The sequence below is a fragment of the Lactuca sativa genome, chromosome 1 (genome assembly GCF_002870075.4).
Source record: "Lactuca sativa cultivar Salinas chromosome 1, Lsat_Salinas_v11, whole genome shotgun sequence".
Taxonomy (NCBI): domain Eukaryota; kingdom Viridiplantae; phylum Streptophyta; class Magnoliopsida; order Asterales; family Asteraceae; genus Lactuca; species Lactuca sativa.
The window spans coordinates 29,091,232-29,115,510 of NC_056623.2; the positions used below are offsets into that span (position 1 = coordinate 29,091,232).

The 24,279-nt window shown below is 39.7% G+C and overlaps 3 protein-coding genes and 1 pseudogene across 3 annotated transcripts; 2 read left to right on the forward strand and 2 right to left on the reverse strand.

Moving 5' to 3' along the window:
* Positions 1–3,893: 3,893 nt before the first annotated feature.
* Positions 3,894–5,413, reverse strand: LOC111889119 (uncharacterized mitochondrial protein AtMg00530-like; annotated as a pseudogene).
* Positions 5,414–5,512: 99 nt separating this feature from the next.
* On the forward strand, positions 5,513–6,006 carry LOC122196600 (NADH-ubiquinone oxidoreductase chain 3). The gene has a single exon (XM_042899699.2). It carries the CDS (start codon positions 5,539–5,541, stop codon positions 6,004–6,006), a length of 468 nt encoding a protein of 155 aa, XP_042755633.2. The 5' UTR covers positions 5,513–5,538.
* On the forward strand, positions 5,955–6,781 carry LOC122196601 (ribosomal protein S12, mitochondrial). Its single transcript, XM_042899700.2, has one exon. It carries the CDS (start codon positions 6,068–6,070, stop codon positions 6,437–6,439), a length of 372 nt encoding a protein of 123 aa, XP_042755634.2. The 5' UTR covers positions 5,955–6,067; the 3' UTR covers positions 6,440–6,781.
* A 5,527-nt stretch (positions 6,782–12,308) lies between these two features.
* LOC122194888 (NADH dehydrogenase [ubiquinone] iron-sulfur protein 3) lies at positions 12,309–13,361 on the reverse strand. Its single transcript, XM_042896188.2, is given in 2 exon segments — positions 12,309–12,856; positions 12,859–13,361. Coding segments are annotated over 2 exon segments (600 nt in total). The 5' UTR covers positions 12,911–13,361.
* Positions 13,362–24,279: the final 10,918 nt, after the last annotated feature.

Below are 24,279 nucleotides of genomic sequence, written 5' to 3' on the forward strand. Positions count from 1 at the left end.
TATTTGAATTTTATAAAAAAATAAACTTTATATTTATAATTAATTAATATAATAAAATATTATAAATATTAAACATTACATTTAAATTATTTTAAATTATAATTAGTAAAAATAAACTAGAAATGTATAAATATGTAAAAAAAAAAAAAAAAAAAAAAAAAAAAAAAAAAAAAACCAATAACTCAAAGTTCATCTTTATTTTGGAAGAAATAAATTGTATAATACCATATTTTATGTTATATTATTAATTTCTTCAAAATATGGAAATAAATAGAGTAAGGATAGAAAAAAAATAAGAAAAAAATATAAGAAATTATGGAAAATAGAAATAAATTGGAGATGCTTTTAACCTGGAAAAACACTTTGTGAACACAAACGTGGCCAGTGTCGCCGCCGCGAGGGCCACCCTTTCCGCCAACAATGGCAGAACTACCATGGCAGTACTCCTCCATCTTCTATTGCAGCTTTGCTGCATCTTTCCTTCTAATTCACGATCATACCACAACACACATACAACTAGGGGTGTTCATTTGGATGGATCGGTTCGATCCGATCCAATTAAATAAATCCAAATTGATTTCGGTTTTCAAAATATGAATCCGAATAATCCAAACTAAATTCAAATCCGATCCGATCCGATCCAATTACAATTCGGTTGGATCGGTTTTTATGATTCGGTTTTCAGAAAGTAAAACATTTTAAAATGACATGTAATTATAATATTATCTAATTTTTATAGAAGAAGCAAAAAATTATTTAATTGTAATTTAAATTTTATAAACTACTTAGAATGTATATTATAGTTTAATATTTAATAGCTAAAGAACTTTTAAGAGAAAATACATATTAATGTTTTTTATTAGATGAAACTTTTTGAACTTATTTGAAAAAATAAATTATAAAATTAATAAATAGTTATAGTTATATTAAAAATAAATAAATAATAAATTGTTATTCGGTTTTTTTGGATTATTCGGTTCATATTTTATAAACCAAAACCAATCTGAAATCCAAAATAGTAATTCGGTTTTGTTGAAAACCAATCCAAAAATCCAAATATCCGAACCAAATAGTCCAATCCAATTTGTCCAATTGGACAATTCGGTTTTATCCAAATAATGAACAGTCCTACATACAACTTCAATTTTATTTCTTTCCGTTTTCTTGTTGACTCCAAGGATTCACGCACACAGGCAAAAAAAAATGGAGTGTGTTTTAATTTTTAAATGTTGACCTTCCTTTGACCAATTAATTAAAATTTAGAAATTCATCCTTTTTTTCCTTTTCTTTAAAATCTTTCTAAAAAGATAAACCCCTATTTCTTTTTCTTTTCACATAGTTGATTAAATCCAAAATCTCTATTATAATAAATAAATGAAGATAATTTTATCACATTTCAATCTCTAATAACTTTTGACATTTGTCATTTTGTGATATTTTTTAAATAAATAATATCCACATATCAATTTGTAGGTTTTTTCAAATTTTAAAATTAAAAAGCCACATAATCTTATACTTATATATACAAAGTATTAAATGTAATAAATATTATAATAAATTGCAATTAATATGTTTCTTCATTCTTTATTTTAAAATTTTATTTTAAAAAATACTTATTATTTACATTTTAATTTATTTTTTTTAATCAACTTGTGTAATACACGAGTTTTACACCTAATTAGTAATAGATATAAGAAAAAATATCATAAATGGTCCCTGTGGTTTCCCAAAATCTGAAGTTTAGTCCCCATGGTTTAAAAACCTCATAGATGGTCCCTATGCTTTCAAAACTTTTGACGATTGGTCCTTATTGCTAACTCCATTGAAGGGTATTTTTGTCATTTCACTACCATAGGGACCATTTATGATGCTTTATCTTATATATATAATATATTTAAAAGGTCCTCTCTCTCTCTCTCTCTCCCTGTCCAGTTCAGAGCTTTCATCTCTTTACCCCAATATTCCTTTTGTTTGATTAGTGGGAAATCTGAACCTTATTTCTTCATATCTACCTTAATCTTTCCATCTCCATAAACGAACGATGGAGGTTAACGGAGACAAGCACGAAAAACACCTTGTGAAGCTCAAATGTTCGATTCAAAACTACGATGGGGGTCGAATTGGCTACGATTCGAGGGTTGTCAGGTCGTTTGAAAGGAACCGTGGGGGTCAAATTAAAGAAAACAAGCATTACGTTGAGTTTTGGATGGGTACTCGTATTTCCAGATCCTCGTTTTTTGAAGAGACTGATAATGTATGTTTGTAGAACTGGATTTTGCAAAACACAACAAAAGGGGAATAGGTATCTATCTTCGTTCCTTCAACAAATTGGGAAGGGGAAACGAATGGAATCATGAATCGAAGGCTCCGGCAGTGAAGTTATCAAATCGCAAGGAGGGGTGGGGAGATCGATCTTCGGCGACCCTCTGAGGGTTTAATTTGTAATATTGTTGGTTGAAAACCAAGAGAACATGTCTCCGTATTCATTTGATCGTGTATTGAAAGTGAGATTGTGGGAGGTTAAAAGTTGCTTAACCCGATGGAAGGAAGCACTTTTGGTGCTTGACTGGACCGAAGAAGGAAAGGGGAATGGAAGCAGCGGGGCTACTGGTGGTCTCGGTGGGTGCACCGCGGAGCTGCTCAAGCAGCTTCTCGACTACTTGCTTCTGCTCCGGCAATTGATCACGAAGGGAAAGGAGAAGGTTGGTCTGAGAGGATCAAGGAAGCAGCTAACAAGTCAGGTGCAGGGGAGATGCGAAGGAGGCTGTTGCCTTCTTGACTGTCAGAAAACTCCACCTCCAATTTAGATTTATTAATTGAATCTAAAGAAAAAAGGAGGGGTGAAATAGATCTGCATAATGCTTTTAGGGGGTGTTCTTGGCAGCTTCATCAGCGGACGGAAAAGGGAAAACGAGAGGGAGAGAGAGGGGGGAGGGAGAGAAGGAGGGAGAGAGAGAGAGAGAGTAGGAGTGTAGGACCTTTTACATATTAAATAATTATATTTAATTTTTTCTTTTTAAAAAAAACGAGAAAATATCATAAATGGTCCCTGTGGTAGTGAAGTTACAAAAATACCCTTCGGTCAATGGAAATAACTTAACGGAGTTAGTAATATGGACCAATCGTCAAAAGTTTTGAAAGCACAGGGACCATCTATGAGGTTTTTAAACCATGGGGACTAAACTTCAGATTTTGGGAAACCACAAGGACCATTTATGATGTTTTTTTCTAGATATAAAGTCTAGGCTTTTAGGTCTCTTGAAAGCTCCAAAGTATATTATGTCTCATCTTCCAACCTAGCAATGTACTCTGATATATTTGCAAAAATAATTAAAATGAAAATTAATGGGTTTTTTTCCATTTATAATAATGTACTTTCAACAAAAAAATATTTCTTAAACTCTCATTGTAAAGTGCAACCTTAAGACCTTCATTTAAAAAGATAATACATATCTTTATAACTTACAAAATTAACATATAATTATTTAAACGTAGGTATAGTATTTACAATGAAATTTGGTTGCTATTTCTTTCATTTACAATAACAAAGCAAATTGAAGAAATTTGCCATTTTGAAAACAGGTTGCTATATTAACATATCAACTATAATAAATGAAGATCTATTTGGTCACATGTTAATCTTTCATGACTTTTGACAATTATCATTATATGATATTTTTGAAATAAATAATATCCACATGTCAATTTATAGGGTTATTAATTTTTAAAATTAAAAAGTCACATAATACTTGTATATTTATATATGCAAAATATTAAATATAATAAATATGATAGTAATTGTAATTAATATGTTTTGGCTCAGCGCCAGTTCCTTAAGTAGATTAGGGAAAAGAACTCAGAGAATTGAGTATTTATCCATTTTATTTCTTTTTAATGCGGTAAATTCGGTCACAGATCCAAGTCATGTTTACAACGGACTGAAATCAAACCGACACGAGTGCAGGGAAGGACAATAATGATGCTATGAGAACTGATACAGAGCAAGAGAAGCAAAATGTTGTAGTAAATAAACCTTCACGAAAATAGGGTCCTTGGATGATAGGTCAGAAAAGGGGACGACGCGGAGTGATAAATTGAAATCATAGAGGGGGAATTCACGGAGGTGAGCGAGAACATGATGGCAATAAGCAATAGGGCTCTCGGTTTGCAGTGTTAGAAACTAAGGAACCCGAAGGGATGGCCGATGAGCACAGGCTCGCCGGAGTGATCAGAGGGAACAATGAGATAGATGGGTCTCCAAAACATCTGACACTAGGCTACCCTTTTCCGAAAGCTCCGCGGGACCACCTACCACTAGTCTTCGGCCGGAGGGGTTTATTGCACAAAAACGCATGGACGTAGGCTCCCGAAGAGGGAAGCCCAACGAATGTCAGATGCAAAGCCCCGCACCCCATTAAGATCATATTGGCATACTCTCCCAAAAAAGAAAGAGCAGACCCCATTGAAGACGAGAGTGAGGTACAACAAGGCCATTTCTGTCCACCGCCCTTCTCACGGAGCCGTACGTGGACGTTACCACTCATACAGCTCCCAGCCAGCAAGCAGTTAGCCTTCCTCTACAAGGAATGGAAGTGTGGGTGAATCGACATCAAATAGAGGAATTCGCTTTTTATTTTCAGCAATAACATGATAAGAGCATCCCTTTCACAAAAACCTACAGACCCCCCCTATCCGGCCACTTCAGCACCTTGTGATCTTTGATAAGATTATTACGAGCCCTCTCCTAGAATCTTTTTTTATTTCAAAAAAAAATAGCATGGTGGATCAGGACAAGAATGAATCTGGTAATCCAGGACATACTCATCCTGGAGCTTATGCTCTCCTCTAGGGAGGGGGTTTTTATAGAGAGAGGTAAGTCGAGGGTAGCCTCCCGCTTGACCGATTTCTCGGAGTCGGAGGAAGATCTCTCCTTCGATCATCCTGAACACGAAGGAGCTGCTCTCGATGTGAGATCAGCAGCAAAAGAAAGAAGAAAAGGGCCATGATCCTATGTTCGTTTTCGCTCTGATCTGATGATGCGCTCCTTGCTCGTGGAGCTACATACCGGAAAAAGAAAAGGATCTCTCTATTACTTTGAGAGGAGAATTGTTGGTTTGACCGACGGACTACGTGGGAAATACGAGATCTAGGCAAGCCGCTACATGTTCTCCCCTTGCCCTTGAACGATAGATTAACTACTTATCTTCCCTTAGGTAGTGGTCGATCGGTTCGCATCTATGGTCAATCAATAGGTCCGCGGATCCATTCTTCTATACGATAAATCGCCATCTCGTAGCACCACCACGACACCGATTCCCCGACAAAACCCCCGATTTCCCGAGAGTGAGATAGCCGATAGTAGTAGACTAAGGCCGCTATTCCTGACAAGGAATAGAGTAAGGCCTTTACCGATGTGCGCTGAGTATCGAAAGGAACCTCTCGGAGAAGTTCCGGGCCTTGACAGCCCTCCTTTCTTATCTATTTTCATATATAATATAAAGAGAATAGAAAGCGTACTGACTCTGACTGCTATCTACGATGCGATCAGGGGGAATAGCGCAAGGGCTTAAGTCATCAATTCAAATCCTATCTTTTTTTCGGTATGCCGCTCCGCGAGCAAGGAGCGAGAAAACAAAGTGGGCTATGGTGATGTCAGAATTTGCACCTATTTTTATCTATTTAATTATCAGTCCGCTAGTTTCTTTGATCCCACTCGGTGTTCCTTTTCCATTTGCTTCCAATAGTTCGACCTACCCAGAAAAATTGTCAGCCTACGAATGTGGTTTCGATCCTTTCGGTGATGCCAGAAGTCGTTTTGATATACGATTTTATCTTGTTTCTATTTTATTTATTATCCCTGATCCGGAAGTCACATTTTCCTTTCCTTGGGCAGTACCTCCCAACAAGATTCATCCCTTTGGATCTTGGTCCATGATGGCCTTTTTATTGATTTTGACGATTGGATCTCTCTATGAATGGAAAAGGGGTGCTTCGGATCGAGAGTAAACGCTAGTTACATTACAGGGGAAAAATCGGGGCGAAGGACAAAAGAAAGAAAGAGTGACCGATGCCTACATTAAATCAATTGATTCGTCATGGTAGAGAAGAAAAACGGCGCACGGACCGTACTCGAGCTTCGGATCAATGTCCCCAGAAGCAAGGAGTACGCCCGCGTGTACCAACGAGAACACCGAAAAAACCGAATTCAGCTCCACGTAAGATAGCCAAAGTACGGTTGAGCAATCGACATGATATATTTGCTCACATTCCGGGGGAAGGTCATAATTCGCAGGAACATTCTATAGTCTTAATAAGAGGAGGTAGAGTGAAAGATTCGCCAGGTGTGAAATCCCATTGTATTCGAGGAGTCAAGGATTTGTTGGGAATTCTGGATCGAAGAAAAGGGAGATCAAAATATGGTGCAGAAAAACCAAAATAGAGATGAATGGAAGATGCCTCTGGAACTCTTTTTTCTCCAATTTAAAGTACGAAGTTACTGGCTCTAAGAAGGCAATTGCACCTTAGCCCATGGACTGATACGGAGACTACTCTACAGGGGAAATCTCTTACTCGACTAGAGCGGATCCCGAGACTTCACCCGTTCCTTTAAACTGTTGGGCACTACATTCTATAACGAGAATCACAAGGCCGGTCAACAAGGAACAACCTGGCAGAGTGTCCTGAGATAACAAGGAAAAAGTGAGAACGCCCAGTGACGAGAGTGGCGACATACGAGGATCTAACCTCGACCAACGAGAGCGTAGCTGCTCGACCTCCGACATAGGGATTCTCGGACCGGAACAATGGGATTCGCTCGACCGAAGGGAACGATGCATAGCGCCATAGGGAGAACCTAGCGTAGCAGAGCCAGTCATGACCAAGTAGATAGCTCTACGCCTCTGCCGAACGAACGAAGAGCTACCTAAGTACGGTTAAAGAAAGTGAAAATGATAGGTAAACAAAAGAGAGAACAAATGCGACAGAAAGCGTCAGAGCTTCGAAAGCCTGAAATTGAGCTTGAAATTGAGTGTCCTTGAATTGAGCCTGTCGTATCCTTCCCAACCCAAGACGACAAGGCGGTAACAGAACTACGGCAACTCCGGAAGGCATCATGCGGTTTGTTTAAAGGCATGGGTTCCGGTGTAGGAGAACTCATGCGACTATTGGCGTTGGGGAAGCCATGCGTTAGGTAAACCAACCGCACATTGCAAGCGAAGGAGTGAAAGCTACTCGACTGTAATGTAAGGAGAGGACCTACAACGAGTTGCGGTTGCTTCGCAAGCAATACTCGACGGTATAGCGCATGTGTCTCATCGTCTTGGGAGCACTCGTAGTTGTTTGAGTCGTTGCATTAGGGCAATACAACTACGAGAACCAGTCGTCTTAACGCTACTGTCAAACCTACTGTAGTTGTCGTTATTACCACTCGTCGGGTAGTTGTTTCGTAACACCACTAGTCGTAGACTACTAGTCGTTCCATTGTTGCACCACCCCAATGTGTGTTGCGTAGTAACTGCCTAGCTGTCTGTTACATTGTCAAACCCTTCCGAACAACCACTTATGACGCAGAGACTACGAGTGACGGACAACTAAACGACAACGAGTGGTTGCTTTACCGTATAGATTATAAGTTCATTTCATACCGGACCAGACCGGAATAGGGTTATATACATTCTCATTGTGAGAAGGGGTCATTTGAGCGTATCTAAATAGATATTATGTTTACATATGGATCCCTAGTTACATTCCATTTAGGATTAGGAATAGGCGTAATCGGACCTGCTTTTTACATATCTCTCGTTATTTGGGACCCTATTCACCTCTTTGGGCTTCTATTGAATCGAGAAATAGGTTTGATTGTCCATCTTTTTGATATATTGGATATCTATATTTGATATATTGGATATCTATATAAGGCATTCTCCGGATAATTCAAATCGAAGCAATTGGATGTCCAATTCGGGCCTAGATGACATGACCGATCAATAGAAATACTCCAACACTCCACTTTTATCATATATTCCATACATCACACTAGATAGATATTATATTCATGGAATATGATTCACTTTCAAGATGCCTTGGTAGTGAAATGGTAGACACGCGAGACTCAAAATCTTGTGCTAAAGAGCGTGGAGGTCCGAATAGCGGGACCAAAACTCGTTGCCTTACCACTTGGCTACGCCCCATTTATATTGTTATTGGACACTAATACTAATAAATAATAATATTGGTATTAAGTGTTCGTCAATTCCATCCCAACTATCTATAGAAAATCTTTCTTCTTTATAGAATATATTATAGATTCGTGCTAGGATTTTGACATGTGTATATCTAGAATTCAACTGAATTTATTGATCATTACATACAATTCAATTAAGATATTGTATGAAAGTATGATTTCTTCTATTCTCCTTTGAGAATTGGAGGATTTTTTATTGAGCGGAAAAAGAAGGAGTTTTTTGTCTACCTTACTTTCTTTATTTTTCCTTATATAAATAACTCAATCAAAATGCAATTATCTCGACGAACAAAATGTCTGTTATGCTTAATATCTTTAGTTTGATCTGTCTTAATTCTGCCCTTTATCCGAGTAGTCTTTTCTTCGCTAAATTTCCCGAAGCCTGTGCTTTTTTGAATCCAATCGTAGATGTTATGCCAGTCATACCCCTGTTCTTTTTTCTTTTAGCCTTTGTTTGGCAAGCTGCTGTAAGTTTTCGATAAGATCTTGAATACTATCCTAGAAAATTCATGATTTATTCGAGAAAAATTATAACAATTGATAAGATCAAATAAGTCTGGGAGTATGAACCTTCAATTCAAACATTGAAAGACCCAGAACGGGCTACAGATCTATACTAATGAAGTTTTTGTGTGAGAAAGTCAAGCCAGGAAGTCCTTCTCTCATTCTGGTGCTTGTAAGATAAGACCAGTAGATGAATTAGGAAAGAGGGCCTATGCCCGGTTAAAGTGAAAGGCTGTAGTGAGAGCGACGGGGCTTACTTTCTCTTTGGTTCAGTTACTAAATAGATAAGTCATTTCTACTTGACTATAGCCATCGGGGTGGGGATGAGGCAGAAACACTTGCCGCACGTGATAATGCCACATTAGATAGAACAGTTCCCTATAAATGGAAGCCTTCGATGAAGAAGGTAAGTAAATGCTACTTAAGAAGCACAAGCACCCTTTTTTATTCACTAAGGATGAGATGGTACAGGAGTGGGCCGATGATGACACTGGGGAAGCCCAGTCAACCAATAGGGGGAAAAAATTCCATTCACTTGTTTAACTGCTAAGAATAATTTTATCTTTCGACTGGGAACTACTTACCTTTGGTGCTTTCTATTTTTCTATATAAGGTAGTAATCCCGTAGAGGCAATGGCGAATCGAGTTAGCATCCCGCCATTCATGCCATGCCTTGTCAGCTAGGCTAGTTAGCTAATTCCTTCCAAGAAAATAGATTATGCGATGATGCGCGTAATATATCTCTTATTAGGTTATTAAAAAGTCATTTCTAGAGGAATGGGCCATGGAAGACTAAGAGAAGAGAACCTGAAATGAAAGGTCAGATAGTGAAAGATGAACAAGAAGTCACAACTCGAAGGCTAATTCATGCTTTGCCAATGAGTGATGTTATTTTACTTAATATCCCAAGTTAGGAATAAGATCACAGCTTATCCCGCCACAAAGCGATTAAAATCTCTTTTCCATAGGCGCTAACTCTTACTTAAACAGCTTCGCTTCCTTCCCCAGATGCATGAGATGAAGGAAAGCGAGGGCGAAAGGAAGGCTTTGACTAACTCCTTCTAGGGTGTAATTCAAAGCTCCCGTATGGCTATGAGACTCACAATCAGGCGTCACACCTTAGTAAGCTTTCAGGAAAGTCAGGACTATTTATTTCTGCATCAAGGAAAGATGAAATATTTTCTGTTAATACTCTTTATTCCCACATTTTTTTAATCCAAGAAGGATTTCGATATTCGTCTAAAAAAAATAGAAGAGAGAAAGTCTAATTTCCACATCTATTAGGGGCACTGAGTATATGCTGTAAGTCCTTGCTGTGTTAGCTAGGCCACCTGCCTGAAGCGTTGAAGATAGAAAATTATGGTTGCTTGTTGATTGATTCGGCATAACAAGTGATAGAGATACCTTACGAGGGTTTAAGGAAAGAAGTTCGTTCAGGATGTTATACTTTTTTCAATCGGGTTGTGGACCCATAGACATTGAGATTGATGAGACTCGGGAACGAGAGTCTTTCTTTGGAATTATACTGAACGGGTAGATCCTCCCCCCCCCCCCCCCCCCCGTTTGTTTTAGCGCACCTATCAGAATCGGAACAGACCAATTACCAGATCCACCTGTCATCGCCGGCATAACCATAAAAAATATCATTAAAAAAGCGTGAGCCGTTATTAAAACATTATAAAGTTGATTCCCACCAAGAATTTGATCGCCGGGTCGTGCTAATTCCATATGAATTAGTACTGAGAAGCATGTGCCCCTCACTCCAGCAATGGTACCAAAGATGAAATATAGAGTCCCTATATCCTTGTGGTTAGTGGAGAACAGCCATCGGACCAGATTTGTCGTAAAATTGAGATTCTTTCGTTTTCTTCCTTATCAGAGAGGGCCCCTTGTTGAGCGGGGCTTCTTTTTGAAAAAGGGGGAGTGAGGGCTTTCCGGACCTTCCCCAACCAAAGGGTGGAATGATGATGAGTATCTAAATCAATAAAGACAAAAAAGAAGAAATGGCAAGAGAAATTGAATATCGATGGAGGTGCATTGCCGATGTGGAAAACAGGGCAGGGATTCTCTACAATGACACTGTAGACCAATTGAAAGGGATGTAGCGCAGCTTGGTAGCGCCTTTTTTTGGGTAAAAAATATCACGAGTTCCAATCCTATCATCCCTACCTATTCTTCTCCTCTGGGCAGTCACGAGGGATCCATTGAGAACCGAAAAAAGACCTGGTTCCACACATATGAGATGACCCAACCGCTCAACAGCCAGTACAAAGAGGTATGGTGATAACGGGTCCCCTTGTCTAACACCACGTGAAGGAACAAAATCATTAGCTCTAAGACCATTCCACAAGAGATTCATCCGCGGGGAGGAAATACATTCACGAATGACAGATTGTATGTGTTCAGGGAGCTGCAACTCCTTCAAGCAATGGAAGATCAAACTCCATTTGGTGCGATCATAAGCTTTTTCTCAGTAAATCTTCATGGCCATGTACCCTCTCTTCCCTTTAGATGTTTTCATGGAGTGAATGATCTCCTGTGCAAAAAGAATATTATCTATACTCCCTAACAAAGTTGCATTGATTCGAAGCTATAACAAGGGGCATAATGCTCTTCAACCTGTTAGTAATGATTTTGCCTTATAGATGGCGTTGCAACGACTGATGGAAAATCTCTAATGGTCGGAGCCTTAGGAATAAGAACAATTTGCGCGGCATTTACCTGTCTTACAACACTAGGATCAAGAAAGACGGGTTTCACCATGGTTCCACTGGCTTTGAAAAAAAGGATTCAATCGGGACTTTGAGAAAAGAGCTTGCTTGATTTCCCCTCCCAACGCCAACTAACAAGTGCTGATCAATAGAGGGATAGGTGCATCCAAAAGAGAAGTTCACATCCCGATCACTTTCATCCGTGTAAAGAGTCTCGAATCACTTTGTACCCATCTCCATGATTTCCTTGGCATCATATGATCATTCCCCATTATCAAGCTTTATAGCTTCAATCCTATTTCTCTTTCGTCTTGCACTAGCTAAAGAGTGGAAATACCGGGTATTACAATATCCATGTTTATACCAATTGCAACGAGAATTATAAACCCACGTTACTTCTTCCTGAGCCAGCAATCCCTCCAATTAAAGCCAGAGATCATTTCTCAGTCTGTCAATTTCAGGGTAGTAAGCGCCAGCTGCAAGCTTTCGGTTAATGCCATCCAATCTTCGGTACAAAATTTCCTTCTTCTATTTCATATTTCCAAACACTTCCTTATTCCATCTAGTCACACGGTCTCTGAATCCATGAACAGCTTCATTCCAACCTTGTTCCCCTTTCCAGGCCGCTTTGACAAAATCCGGGAAGTCCTTATGCAACACCCAATGGAGTGGTTACGTGAAGTAAGTCCCCCCTTATTCCCGACATGCTATGGTGCCCGGGGGCTGTCTCTTGAGAACCTGCTCCATGATCCGCGTCATTCTTTTCGACCTGAATAAAGTAATGAACTAAAAGTCAAAGACAAGTTAACTCTAGGGGCTTATGGGATAGGTTAGCTCACCTTATGAATAGGTTAGCTCGACTTATCATCCGAGAAGAATGAAGAGAGGAACCTTCGGAGCTCCTCTTCTATCGTATCGATTGATCGGTTCATATCTTCTATCATCTCAATGGGTTCAGAAACCACACGTTTCTCTGGATCATCATAGCGTACTTCCACATATTCACTCAGAGGAAGGTCTTTTCGTAATTGATGACCCTCGAAACCATAATTTGTTGATATACGGCGTAGATATGGATGATTAATGGAAGAAACACCAAACATATCCCAAACTTCTCGCTCCCACCGGCCGGCTGATGGAAATGGACTGACTACCGGGGATATTCGTGTTACTTCGTCTGCACTGGTTTGTACACGAATGTGTGAGTTATACCGAGTACTCAGTAAATTATAGACCACTTCAAATCTTTGTTTTCGAGAGGGATGATCAACTCCGCAAATATCGATCGAAACTTGAACCCTTGTATAGGTATGCAATTTAAGAAAGCACAACAATTGAAATGGGCAGTCCGTATTGGTATCAGAGCTATTCCCATGTTCCGATCTTTCCATTTTTTTACCCATTTCTTGGGTAAAGTCTCCCAACTATATTTGAAAATGAATTGGTTATCCATAAAGATAAAGAAAGCTTTCCTGTAGTTCCGCTTCTTGCTCTAAAAATTAGGAAAGACTTGTCAGAAATCGCCAGTTGGCTTGGTCCGACCAAGAAAGGCATGGGACTCTTTGGGCATTGCTTGGGTCGAGTGAAGTAAAGACTGGCTACCTATAATATAAAGATCCCTCACTGCACACTTTAGATATAATGAAAACCTTTAGTTTAGGAGTCATTCAGGCTAGATCTAAAAAAATAACATAGCCTTCGTATGATCCCTTTCTAGTACCCTATCTTGAGCAGGAAAGTGTTCGGTAGGAAAAGACTGGAAGAAATGGGATTCGAACCCATGCATGATGCAATCTTCTTGTATGTCGATTTAGCAAACCAATGCCTTAAGCCCTTGTGCTATCCCCCCATGATCAGATCAGATAGCCCTTTGGGCAACCAACCCATTTCGCTCAATCATTTCTTCTTTCTTTCCTAGCCTACTTAAAAACTATTTAGGAAGGGCTACCGTTATATACGCAATTAATAAAGGATGCCGAATCATCCACCGAATCCTATGTTTCATCCTAGTTTATTTGATGTGTATACCTGTTTTTCAGTTGGCCTCATTCCGTTTTGGTTCTTCTCCACATTCTTACCGGGCTATCCAGGAATTTTCCTATGATTTTAGAAACTGAAATTTTGATATAGAAGGATCTCCTTATTTCTGAATAGATTAGAGTATCATTTTCTTTAAAAGATATGAAATCACCTTGGGAAACTTGAAAAGAAGTAATGCTGACTATTACATTATTAACAAAAAGCCTTCGATGACTTATCGGCTGCCTTGCTTGAGGAAGAGTTTCACTAAAATGGAGACGAACCGGAATAACGTCCGATCTTGTTTCTGGATTGAGTGGAAAAGGGATATATGAAGTTCGTTATGTTCCTCTATGCATCTCTGTGATGGGTAAATCTCCATGAAAAAGGGGCAACTTTCATGTAGTTTGTTCAGGTCTTCTTTCTATGCCCCAACTGGAGAAACTCTAAGATTTCTCACTATTCGTATGAAAATGGGGAAACAGTCTTTCTCAGACTCAAATCCTTCTTTTTTTATGCCACGGACTCCCCGAACGGACTTTGATGTACTTGGAACCTAGACTGGTTACCTGAGTATGGCGGTTCGGTAGCCGTTCAATGATAGCATGAGATCCTCGCTTCGGTAAGTTACAAGGATGAATGCAAATAGTGTAACGCCCGCAAACCCGGGCTAGTCAAATTAGAGGCAATAGGGGTCGAAAAAGACTTTTCTACAAAAGATTATTTAGAATAAATAATCTTAACCAAGATGTAGGATATTTCGCAAGGTTTCCGTACATATAAAGAACGCCGAAATCCGAGTTATAACGAAGAAGTTATGACCCGTCGAAGTTTCGCGACGGAACCGGCACGACACCGGAAAGCGTAAATAGTGAATTTACGATAGAGCGAGATTTAGCCTTAGCAATCTAAACGAAAGTTGTATAATAGGCTAAACTAAGAACATCAATAAAAAGAACGCCCAAATCTGACTTCGTATGAAGAAGTTATGATTTTTCGAAGTTTCGGACTAGCAGTGTACAACCCGAAATTCGAATATTAGATCGAGCGGTTTTTAGCCAACACAACCTAAACGAGAATCGAAGATCTCGTTGAAAGTAGCGTAACGAGAAAAAGATGGGTGAAAACGGATGTCGGATGAAGAAGTTATGAGGATTTAACGGACCAATCCTGTCCCGGCCCGTTGATAATATAAAATTTAAAATCGAGCCAAAATTAGCCGACGGTGTCTAAATAAAAGTTGTAGAGTACGTTCCCACCCTCGCGTGGATATAAAGAACGTCAAAAACGGAGCTCGTATGAGAAAGTTACGAATTTTTAAAGTTAAAGCATGAATCCACGAAGTCTGTTGCGAGGTTGATGACGTGGCTGCATCTGGGCCGCCCATCGCTGATGAAGGAACACGCTTTGGATCTTGACACGTCGCCTTTCGCATACGCCGCGCGTCCAAAGTCTGTACGCCCCGCGTACCCTCGCCCTGATCTACTCCGAGTGTTAGACAGCTGGAAGCTCGTTGGCGCTCTTATCCGATGGCTACGCCCCACGTAGGTCCGAGGTACGCCCAGCGTACCGAGGCCTCGCAAGGCTATAAAAGGGGGCCGATGGTTCTTCATTTTTCACACCTTTTTCACTTCTCTCTCTAACTTCTTTCTCTCTCTAAGTGCTATAAACCCCCCTAAGCCCTAGTTAAGCCCCTTAGCACCCTAGGGAAGCCTCGAGGCTCCCGGAGTCCCGAGAAAAAGGAGTTTTTCGTTTCGAAATGCCGCTCCAATTAAGTCCCGGTTTTCGATAAAATTCGCTATAAGTGTGCTACGCTTACGCAATTTTTAATATAGCTTTCAAATAATTATAGGAATGTTATTAGGTCCTTAAAATAATTATTTGGGCTATTATTATGAGTTATATCGAGTATTATTAACGCTTAATAATACTCGGACTAATTAATTTGTCACGGTTATCGTTAAACTAAACCCTAGTGGTATTGGTACTAGGTTTTATCGAAGGAATATCGTTTTGAGAGTATCGAAGCGTTGTCCGAGTACTGAAGCTCCGTCCTTCTTTTTGACAAAGAGGACTGGAGCTCCCCATGGCGAGTAACTAGGGCGGATGAATCCCTTGTCCAAGAGTTCACTAAGTTGGCTGGACAATTCCTGCATTTCAGCAGGAGCTAGCCGATAGGGTGATTTAGCGAGAGGAGTTGCTCCCGGAACGAGGTCAATTCGGAACTCCACTTGTCTCTCTGGGGGTACTCCTGGAAGATCTTCAGGAAACACGTCTGGGAACTTACATGCTACGGGAATGTCTTTAACGTTAACCTCTTCCTTGATTTTATCCACTATGTGATCTAGGAACGCCAAGTTGTTCTTTCGTAGATGTTTTCGTGCCTTGATGCACGAGATGAGGCGAAGGTTCATGCTAGGTTTGTCTCTGTAAATTACTAGGGTTTCGTGATTGGGAAGGCGAAGGCGAACGGCCTTCTCGTGACACATAATTTCAGCATGGTGGGGACTTAACCAGTCCATGCCAATAATCACATCGAAACTCCTAATTGATACAGGCATTAAGTCTATTCGAAAGACGTGTTGATTGAGGGTTAGGGTACATCCGATGTAGATTTCCCCGGTGGATTCGGTTTTCCCATTGGCCATTTCCACCGTAAAGGTTTCATTTAGCTTCTGGGGCTATTGTTTTAATAAATGTTTAAACTTATTGCTTACGAAACTTCGCTCCGCTCCGGTGTCAAATAGGATGCATGCATAAGTGTGGTTTAGGGGAAACGTACCGGTAACAACAGCGGGGTCCTGAATCGCCTCTCCCTGACCCATGGTCAGCATCCTTCCTGTTCCTCTGTTTCCTGGATTGTTGTTGTTAGGGCAGTCTCGGCGGAAATGCCCAGTCCTCCCACACCCATAGCAGGTGTGGCTAGGCCATGCATTGTTGCCGCCGGTGGTGACGTTGTTGTTGTTGCGATTGCTGTTGTTGTTGCTGTTTCCCTGTTGTTGGTTCTGGGGAGGGTAGGTCCTGTAGTACTTCGTCGTGTGTCCCCTTCGGTTACAACTGGTGCACTGCAACTCCTTGCATTCTCCATTGTGATGGAAACCGCACTTGTTGCACTTGGGAAGATTACCGAAATAAGGTCTGGAAGCATTTGAAGCAGCTGAGGCTGGAGCATGTGGTGTGGCTGGAATCGGTGCGGTGATAGCGTTAACTGCCATTGTCTGCTGCTTTTTAGAGGTCTCGGGGCCCTGACGCCCCTTCCTCTTATTGTTCTTCCCCTTCTTGCCATCACCTTCCTTCTTTCCTTCAGCCTCCGCTGGCTTCTCACCCTTCTTGTTGTTATGGTCATACAGCTTCTTTGTCAATCTTTTTGCACTGTCAAATGTTTCGGGGTTTGCAGCTATCACATTTCCTTGAATTGGTGATGTTAGTCCCCAGATGAATCGCTCAATCTTCTTTCCTTCCGAGGTGATCATACCCGGGCACAACAGAGACAGTTCACTAAATCTCGATATGTAGGCATCGATATTCGCATTCTGCACAATGAGGTTCCACAGCTCTTGCTCCATTTTCTGAATCTCACCTCATGGGCAGTATTCAGCCATCAACATTTCTTTCATCTCTTCCCACGGCATGGAGTTGGCTACAGGGAGTGTCATGGCTTCCACATGTCCGTTCCACCAGGTGAGTGCTTGATCGACAAAAGTGCAGGCCGCGAACTTCACTTTCATCTGCTCAGGACAATCGCATATCTCGAATATCGATTCCACCTTCTCGATCCATCGCTTCAAAGTGATCACTCCTCCAGTGCCGTTAAAAGTTTGTGGTTTGGCATTTGTAAAGTCCTTGTAGGTACATGTTTTGGTGGGTCCTTGATTCATCTCGTTGTTCGAACTCTCGGCCCCTTGCCCGTTGCCTCCTTCGTTATTCCCTTGGTGAAGTTGTGCCATAGCTGCGGTGACCGCAGCAGACACAGCTGCCTGGAATGCAATGGAGTCAACTTCGGGCGGGGTTGGTCCAGGGTTTCCTCGAGTAGGTCGGTGAGGCATCTTCTTGTCACGAAACGGAAAGATGTTGAGTGTACGTGGTTTCCGTGAGGTTGTGGTCCTACTGACTAGGTGTATGGCATGAACTTAAGTACTTCTATCATTTAGCATACAATCATAGATTCGCAACACAGCAAAACACATAAAGGTTCACTAATATTATCCTATGCCTCTTCCACTATTGCAGACTAAACAGACGTTCTCTTTTTGGTAAAGGGGTTTGTTTTTAAGTTCCCTAGCTATCACGATCTCATCAGAACGTGTGTTAGTTATACTTTGGAGAGAATGTAGTTGATCAGGCTACATCCACTCCTTGGTACCACTAAGAACAGTCCTGAATTAACCGAGATACTAGCATTATTTTGTTTGGTTCGGCGTTATGTTCCTTATTCCTAATGCAAGCAAAGGTGTTTTATTGTTGTATTTTACTTGTTTTGTTCAGAGTTATGTTAGTCCCTCTTTTGGTTTATAGTTTCATATCAATGTATGGTTCGATATGCTAGTTCACTATAAACAGAGCTCTGATACCAACCTGTCACACCCCCGAACCAGACGGCGGAAACGTCCGGGGGCTGTTGTGACTCAATTGAATACCATCACAATGAATATGCATGAAACATAACATCATACAATACCAAGCATTGGAATATTACAACTGGTAGCGTTTACATTCAGTACATAGTTTCAAAACATTACATTCTCAAAAGTAGATTGTTCAATACTAGTTAAACAAACAACAAGACATCATTGACTACATTTTTTCCTTCGGTTTACCTGTTACCTGAGAATACAAGTATTTTGAAATACGTCAACATATGAAATGTTGGTGAGTTCATAAGTAATGTTTGAAATATAGTGGTTTGTATTGTTTTGAAAATCACCAGAAAATCCGATATTTTCTGAAAAGAACTTAGTATAAAAAGTGTGAAGATCCGTAAGTATGCTTGTTTGTTTCTATAAATGTAAAAGAACGATTTGTAAAAACTCGGTATGTAACTCGTAGGTGTATTAATTGAAAACCCTAGGAAAACCCGATGTTTTCCTAATACTTTGCATCAAATAATTTGTATCTTGTTATTTCGTTACGATAGGTGTATTCGTTGAGTCCCGGTGACGTTGGATTAATTATGGATTGTGAATTGTTATAAACACACATTAATGAAAATGACTAGTTTACAACCATACAAACGATCCCTTTGGCGTCTCTCGCACTATTCACTTAATCCAAACACCCGGACTTCATGTAGCCCCACAACCGAGGAGGAAAAAAAGGTGCGAAGCCCCGATATTTTCCGTAAGTCGTTCAAGGCTATCGTGAATGCGAAGGGCCCTTAGCCCGACTCGCATTTGGTGAATTCTCGACTTTACTAGCAGCACCAGAAGGCCTTTGGGGTCCAACAACACAAAGCCTGTAAAAGTCCTTTTACACGAAATTAGGTCATATAAGACCCAACTACATGTAAGCGAGTTTCCTTCGGGCCTAAAGATCATGCCATTGGGCTAGCTAGGCCCAACAAACATGATTTGAAACTTTTGGGCCCAAAGACGGTGTATCGACGTCTGGTGTATTCTCACGTATGTATTGACTTCCCGAATTTTCCGCGTGTGCATTGAAGTTTCGTCGTGTTAGTAATTTCGGATTCATTATTGATTCGAGACCGAATCAATTCGTTTGATAACGATTTGTGGTGTTGAAGGTGTATTATAATTTGCCGATAGTCGAGATGCTAGTATTTTAAAACATTAGGATGTTTCTTTATTGCAGACCCTTTCTTTTGGATAATTTACACATTTAACCCTTTGTATAAAATAAATTTCTATTTTAGTCCTCAAACCATTTTTCTTGACACTTTAGTATCAAAACTTGTAGAAAAGTTATTTTTCAGCTCAAAGTTATTTGAAAAACAGTTTTAGTCCATCAAATAAAGTTTTCTCGGCTGAAACCCTCATTTTCGCAGTTTTTACACTTTTGGCCCAAAATAGAAAATTTTTGCATCTTTGGTCCTTTTTAAATATGAAAAGCATTTTTAACCCTTGAAATGGACTTGGAGCACTAGTAGTCCCCTGTTTTACAGAAAATACAGTTTCAGCCCCTCTAATTTGAAAATCTCGCATATTGGGCTTTATTGGCCCGAAAAGTTCATTTTTGGCCCATTATGCTTAAAAATTCACATTTTAATCCTTCCAAAGAGTAAATTTCTGGAAAATCCATTCTTGAAACTGCTTTGACTCATCTCATCCTTCAGAATTTGTATTTTGACATTTTGGGCCCTTTAACTTCATATTTTTAACATTTTGAGTCCAAAAATGGGATTTTTAGCCCAAGAGTTCATGTTAACCAAGTTGGTTATTTCTCTAGAAATGATTTGTGTGTAATAATATGTTTAACACTTGTTTCATACACCCTAATGCAAATCTCGATTTTAAGGACTTTTTGACTAGTTTCAACACCATAATCACATATAAACATGTAAATAAGCATAGAAATCATACAAAGCATACATATACTCATAGATCTACACATTTGATTGTATTCCCCCCCCCCCACAAAACTTATAAAAACCAAAAAATAGGGGGTATGAAGCTCACCTTTGGGCGTGGTTTCGGTTTTGGAGAAAAGATGGAAGAAAATGAAGTGATTTTCGGCCCTAGCACACTTTGAGGAAGATCTCGACCTTGAGGTGATTCTAGGATGCAAGATCATGATTTCTTATGAGTTAAGAAGAGATGTTTGATAGATCAAGGAACCTAGATCATAGATTTAAGTATAACCTTACCTTGGATGGTGATTCTTGTGAAAAATCTCCTTGAAATGCCCTTAATTCTTGAAAATTTAGTGAAGAGAGGTGAAGGTGTTCTTGAGAGTGTTTGATAAGTAAAAAGTGATGAAAGTGTGTGTGTGGGGGGGTGCTTTCGGCCGAGATCAAGAAGAAGAGAAGAGAGAGAGTTGAGTTGACAATCCTAGATGCATGTTGGTCCATGCATGGAGATATGTGGGGTATAAGTGAGGTGGCAAGGCTTAAGTCAACTCCTTACTTCTTGGATTTGGGCTTTGGGCCGAGAATTTGGAAGGAAAAGGAGATCATTGGGCTTTAATGCCCCTAAGCCCATATTATAGTTAGTTTGGATGATTTTTGGCCCAAAAAAAATATAATATGATTTTTACACTTTGTTGGGCTAGTTTAGGTTAATTATGGTTCATAATATTTAATTTATTTCATTCTAGGTCCAATATGGCCCAAAATGTTGAAATAAATGAATGTGGATCCAATTAGAGCCCATTTAAAGGTTCTAATCCCATGATAGTCAAATTGGAAGCTTATTGGCCCATTGAGTCCAATAAGGAAGTCCTAGTTCAAAATGGACCTAAACAAGAACTTCTAGGGTTTCCAATTGCTTGTTGACTATTTGTAGTACTTGTATGGTGTATTGGATTGAAATTTTGTTGTCATAGAGTAAGTATCATACATGCTCTTAAGTTTTTGATTCTACATTTTACTTGAGTGTAGTGATTACAAGACACAAAATTTCTAGTTGTGACAGTACTCACCAGGTTTCCCAACCTGACCCATTCAGTTTATGTATATCACGGGTGACGAAGTGAAGTGACATTACACTGAGAGATTTAAAGAGATGTAGATCACTAGTGTAAATCATTGTAAGTTCTGTTTTATGCTTATGTTTCGGTATTAACGATGACATCCCAAACGTTTTAAAATGAAATAAATACGTTTCTTCGAAAATGTTTTAATAACGTATTTACCATGTTTTTCTGGGAACAAATTTTGCAACCTTTTTATAAAATAAAGTGCTCTGATTTTTATAAAGCATAAACAAAATCGGTCTTTTCTGGCCGTGATTTTGGGGATGTCACAAATAGCAAGGCGTTGTGCTGTGTGAAGTGAGACTGGCTGCCCTAAGTTAAGTGCTTCCTTATTAATATTAATTAATGATCTTGCTCAGTAGGAGGGCTTTCCCCCTTCTGTGCAGCCTGATTCTCTCTCTGGAAATGAGGGTGCCCTCGATTGACATTTATCATCGAATAAGGAATCCTTCCATGGATGAGAAGGTTGAGTTACAGTACAGAATCCGTTGGCTTTCGCAAGGAAGCATCTCGAAAGTTCCGCAATCTATGGTTGATGCCTCACTCGAACTCTATCCCATACCCTAATGCTGAAGCTACTCTGCCTCTTGGAACCCAAAAAGAAAGTCGGACGCTTGGGAAGCTACGCAAAACCTGAAAAAAGGAATCTGCTTTCTATCTTTGAGCTCAGAGGTTATGATCGTCTCCTCATTAGGCTATTTTTAAAAAAGTATAGCTGACTCATCAGCTGAGTGGTTCGCCTCTTGTCCACCTTAGTTGTTTGCTTCATTTTCCGACCTGGAAAACCAATGACTCTTCAGGTTAGGTTCTCTTTCAACATAGACATCCCGATGACCATGGATCAACTTCGTTCCACGAAAAAGAAAGAAAATGAAATCTTCCTCTTAGGGCGTTCGATTCCGCGAAATGGCGACCCGTTTTGCCGGAGTATTCCGCTGTGGCTAGCATTGTTAGGAATGCTTCTGACCATCTTAGGTCATTCTTGATGATGGACCCTCCGGCAACTTTAGAAGCAGAAAGGGGTCGATTATCTATCTATGACGCATCAAATCGACTGAGATCAAGAAATCCTGAGTAACGAGATCTATTCTTCACACGAATCAACGAACGACTCGTCAGATTCGAACTGACATAGGTTTTTGACCTATCTTCTACCAAAAAGGAGCCGCTTTGGTGACGCGGTTCGGGCGGGGGGGGGGGGGGGGGGGGGGCCTGACATCCGCGGGTTCCATGTCAAGAGAGAAGGACGGGACGGGAGAGGCATTTTCGGGGACTAGCAGTTGTTCTAGATGTGGACACCTTTTAGGATTGTTTACATGTTTTGCGTGAGTGTCACTTTGCTAAATTGATCTGGAACATCTTTATTCCCACTGAGCATCAAAGTGCCTTCTACTCCTTGGCATTCACGGATTGGTTATGCAGCAATGCTTCTTGTAAAGATCTTAAGTTTGGTTTTGATTGCCAGTGGCGTACGACCTTATGTGCGATAGCATGGAATATTTGGGTTTGGAGGTCTACGAGCTGCTGCTCAATCAATTAGTTACGAAATACCATTAACTCTATGTGTGTTATCAATATCTCTACGTGTGATTCGTTAAGACATAAATTGCCCCGTACTTCTTTTCTTTCTAGGAAAGAAGTGTCATGATTTGAATATCTATTTTCGTTTTTTATTCATTATTCGGGGGTTGATGAAGAAAACCAGATAGTTATATGAGTGAAAGAAACGGCTTATCAATTTGCAGTAAAATATTGAATCTCATTTCCTATGTACAAGAGTTAAGAAAAGTAAACATAAGTATTAGAGACTGTTTACCCCAAGATTAATTGATTAGTGATCATAACTTGACGCGGGTTCAAAAGATCAACTTTATGGGGTTTTTACTATCTATTACCATATGTATTACCCTAAAGTAGATTGATAAAAATGAGTGGATAGCTAGGAACACTAAGGTACACAAAGGATTCGTAATAGAGATTATGTAAGTCTATTTTTCTTCGGATAAAAAGAATTCTAATTGGGGCTTTAAATTTGTAGAAATGATCAAGGAGTACTTCCCACGATTCCGATCCAGAGTATACTTCTATTCACCGATTAAGTAAATAACTATCAAGAACGAAGTAATCCTTTAACTTTGTTTAACGTCCCCCTTTTTGAGAAAGGAGAATAGGAACGAAAAAACTCGAAAGACTTAATGGAATTACACTAGAAAAAAATATCTTTTTTTCTTTCTCTATATAGAGATAGAATGCTTGTCATAATTCGTGAACTAATGCAACGTCTAATTTGTAACTACAGTTCTTTATGGGCCGGGGAAATCTCCTAAATTACAAGAGAGGAAGATAGAGTTAGCATTGATTGGGAAGGAAGGAACTAGTAATCCATTTAAAAGGACTTTACCCGGGAAGGAACTTACTTTTTCTAACTCGGAATGAATTGGAAGTGCGAGATGCACTAATCGGAAAGACTCTCTCTTGACCTGACTTTCCCTGTTGGCTTTGACTGCGGTAAGTAATTCACTCAAACTGATTCCATTTATGGAAAAGCCCAATGCTCTACCAACTGAGCTATACACCCCAAAAAAAGATGTAGTAGTAAATAAGGATTGGTGCGGAAAAGAAAAGAGGGCGGCCCCTCTTCATCATATTAAAGGGGCGCGGCTTTGTATGAGGCTCGTACTGCAGAGCAAGCGAAGAAAACGTAAGGGCACACGCTAGCACTCCTGCAAAAAAACGGCCTAGCTAACGCGCCCCTTATTGAAAAGTCAAGGATATTGAATGATCGATATGAGAAAGAAGCGCTCAAGCATTCGAAGAAAGCCGGCCTTACTCAACAAGCACCTTTCTTAGCTTAGTAAGGTTGCTTGTTTCCACTCATTTTTATTTAAAAAAAAAATTAAGTTTATATTTTAATATTTAATTTTTTTAATCAACCCGTATAATACACGAGTTTTACACCTAATCAATAATATAACAAAATATTTGGTGTTTTAATAGTCACCAACACCAAAAATATAGTATAGCAAATAGCATGAGGTAGAGCAATTTTATAACAATTTGGTGTAAAGAAGTAAAGTTCACTATTGGATGGACAAAATGCCAAGTACACTAAAAATAGAAAGTTAAGTAATAGAATATACAAAATGTGCACAAATC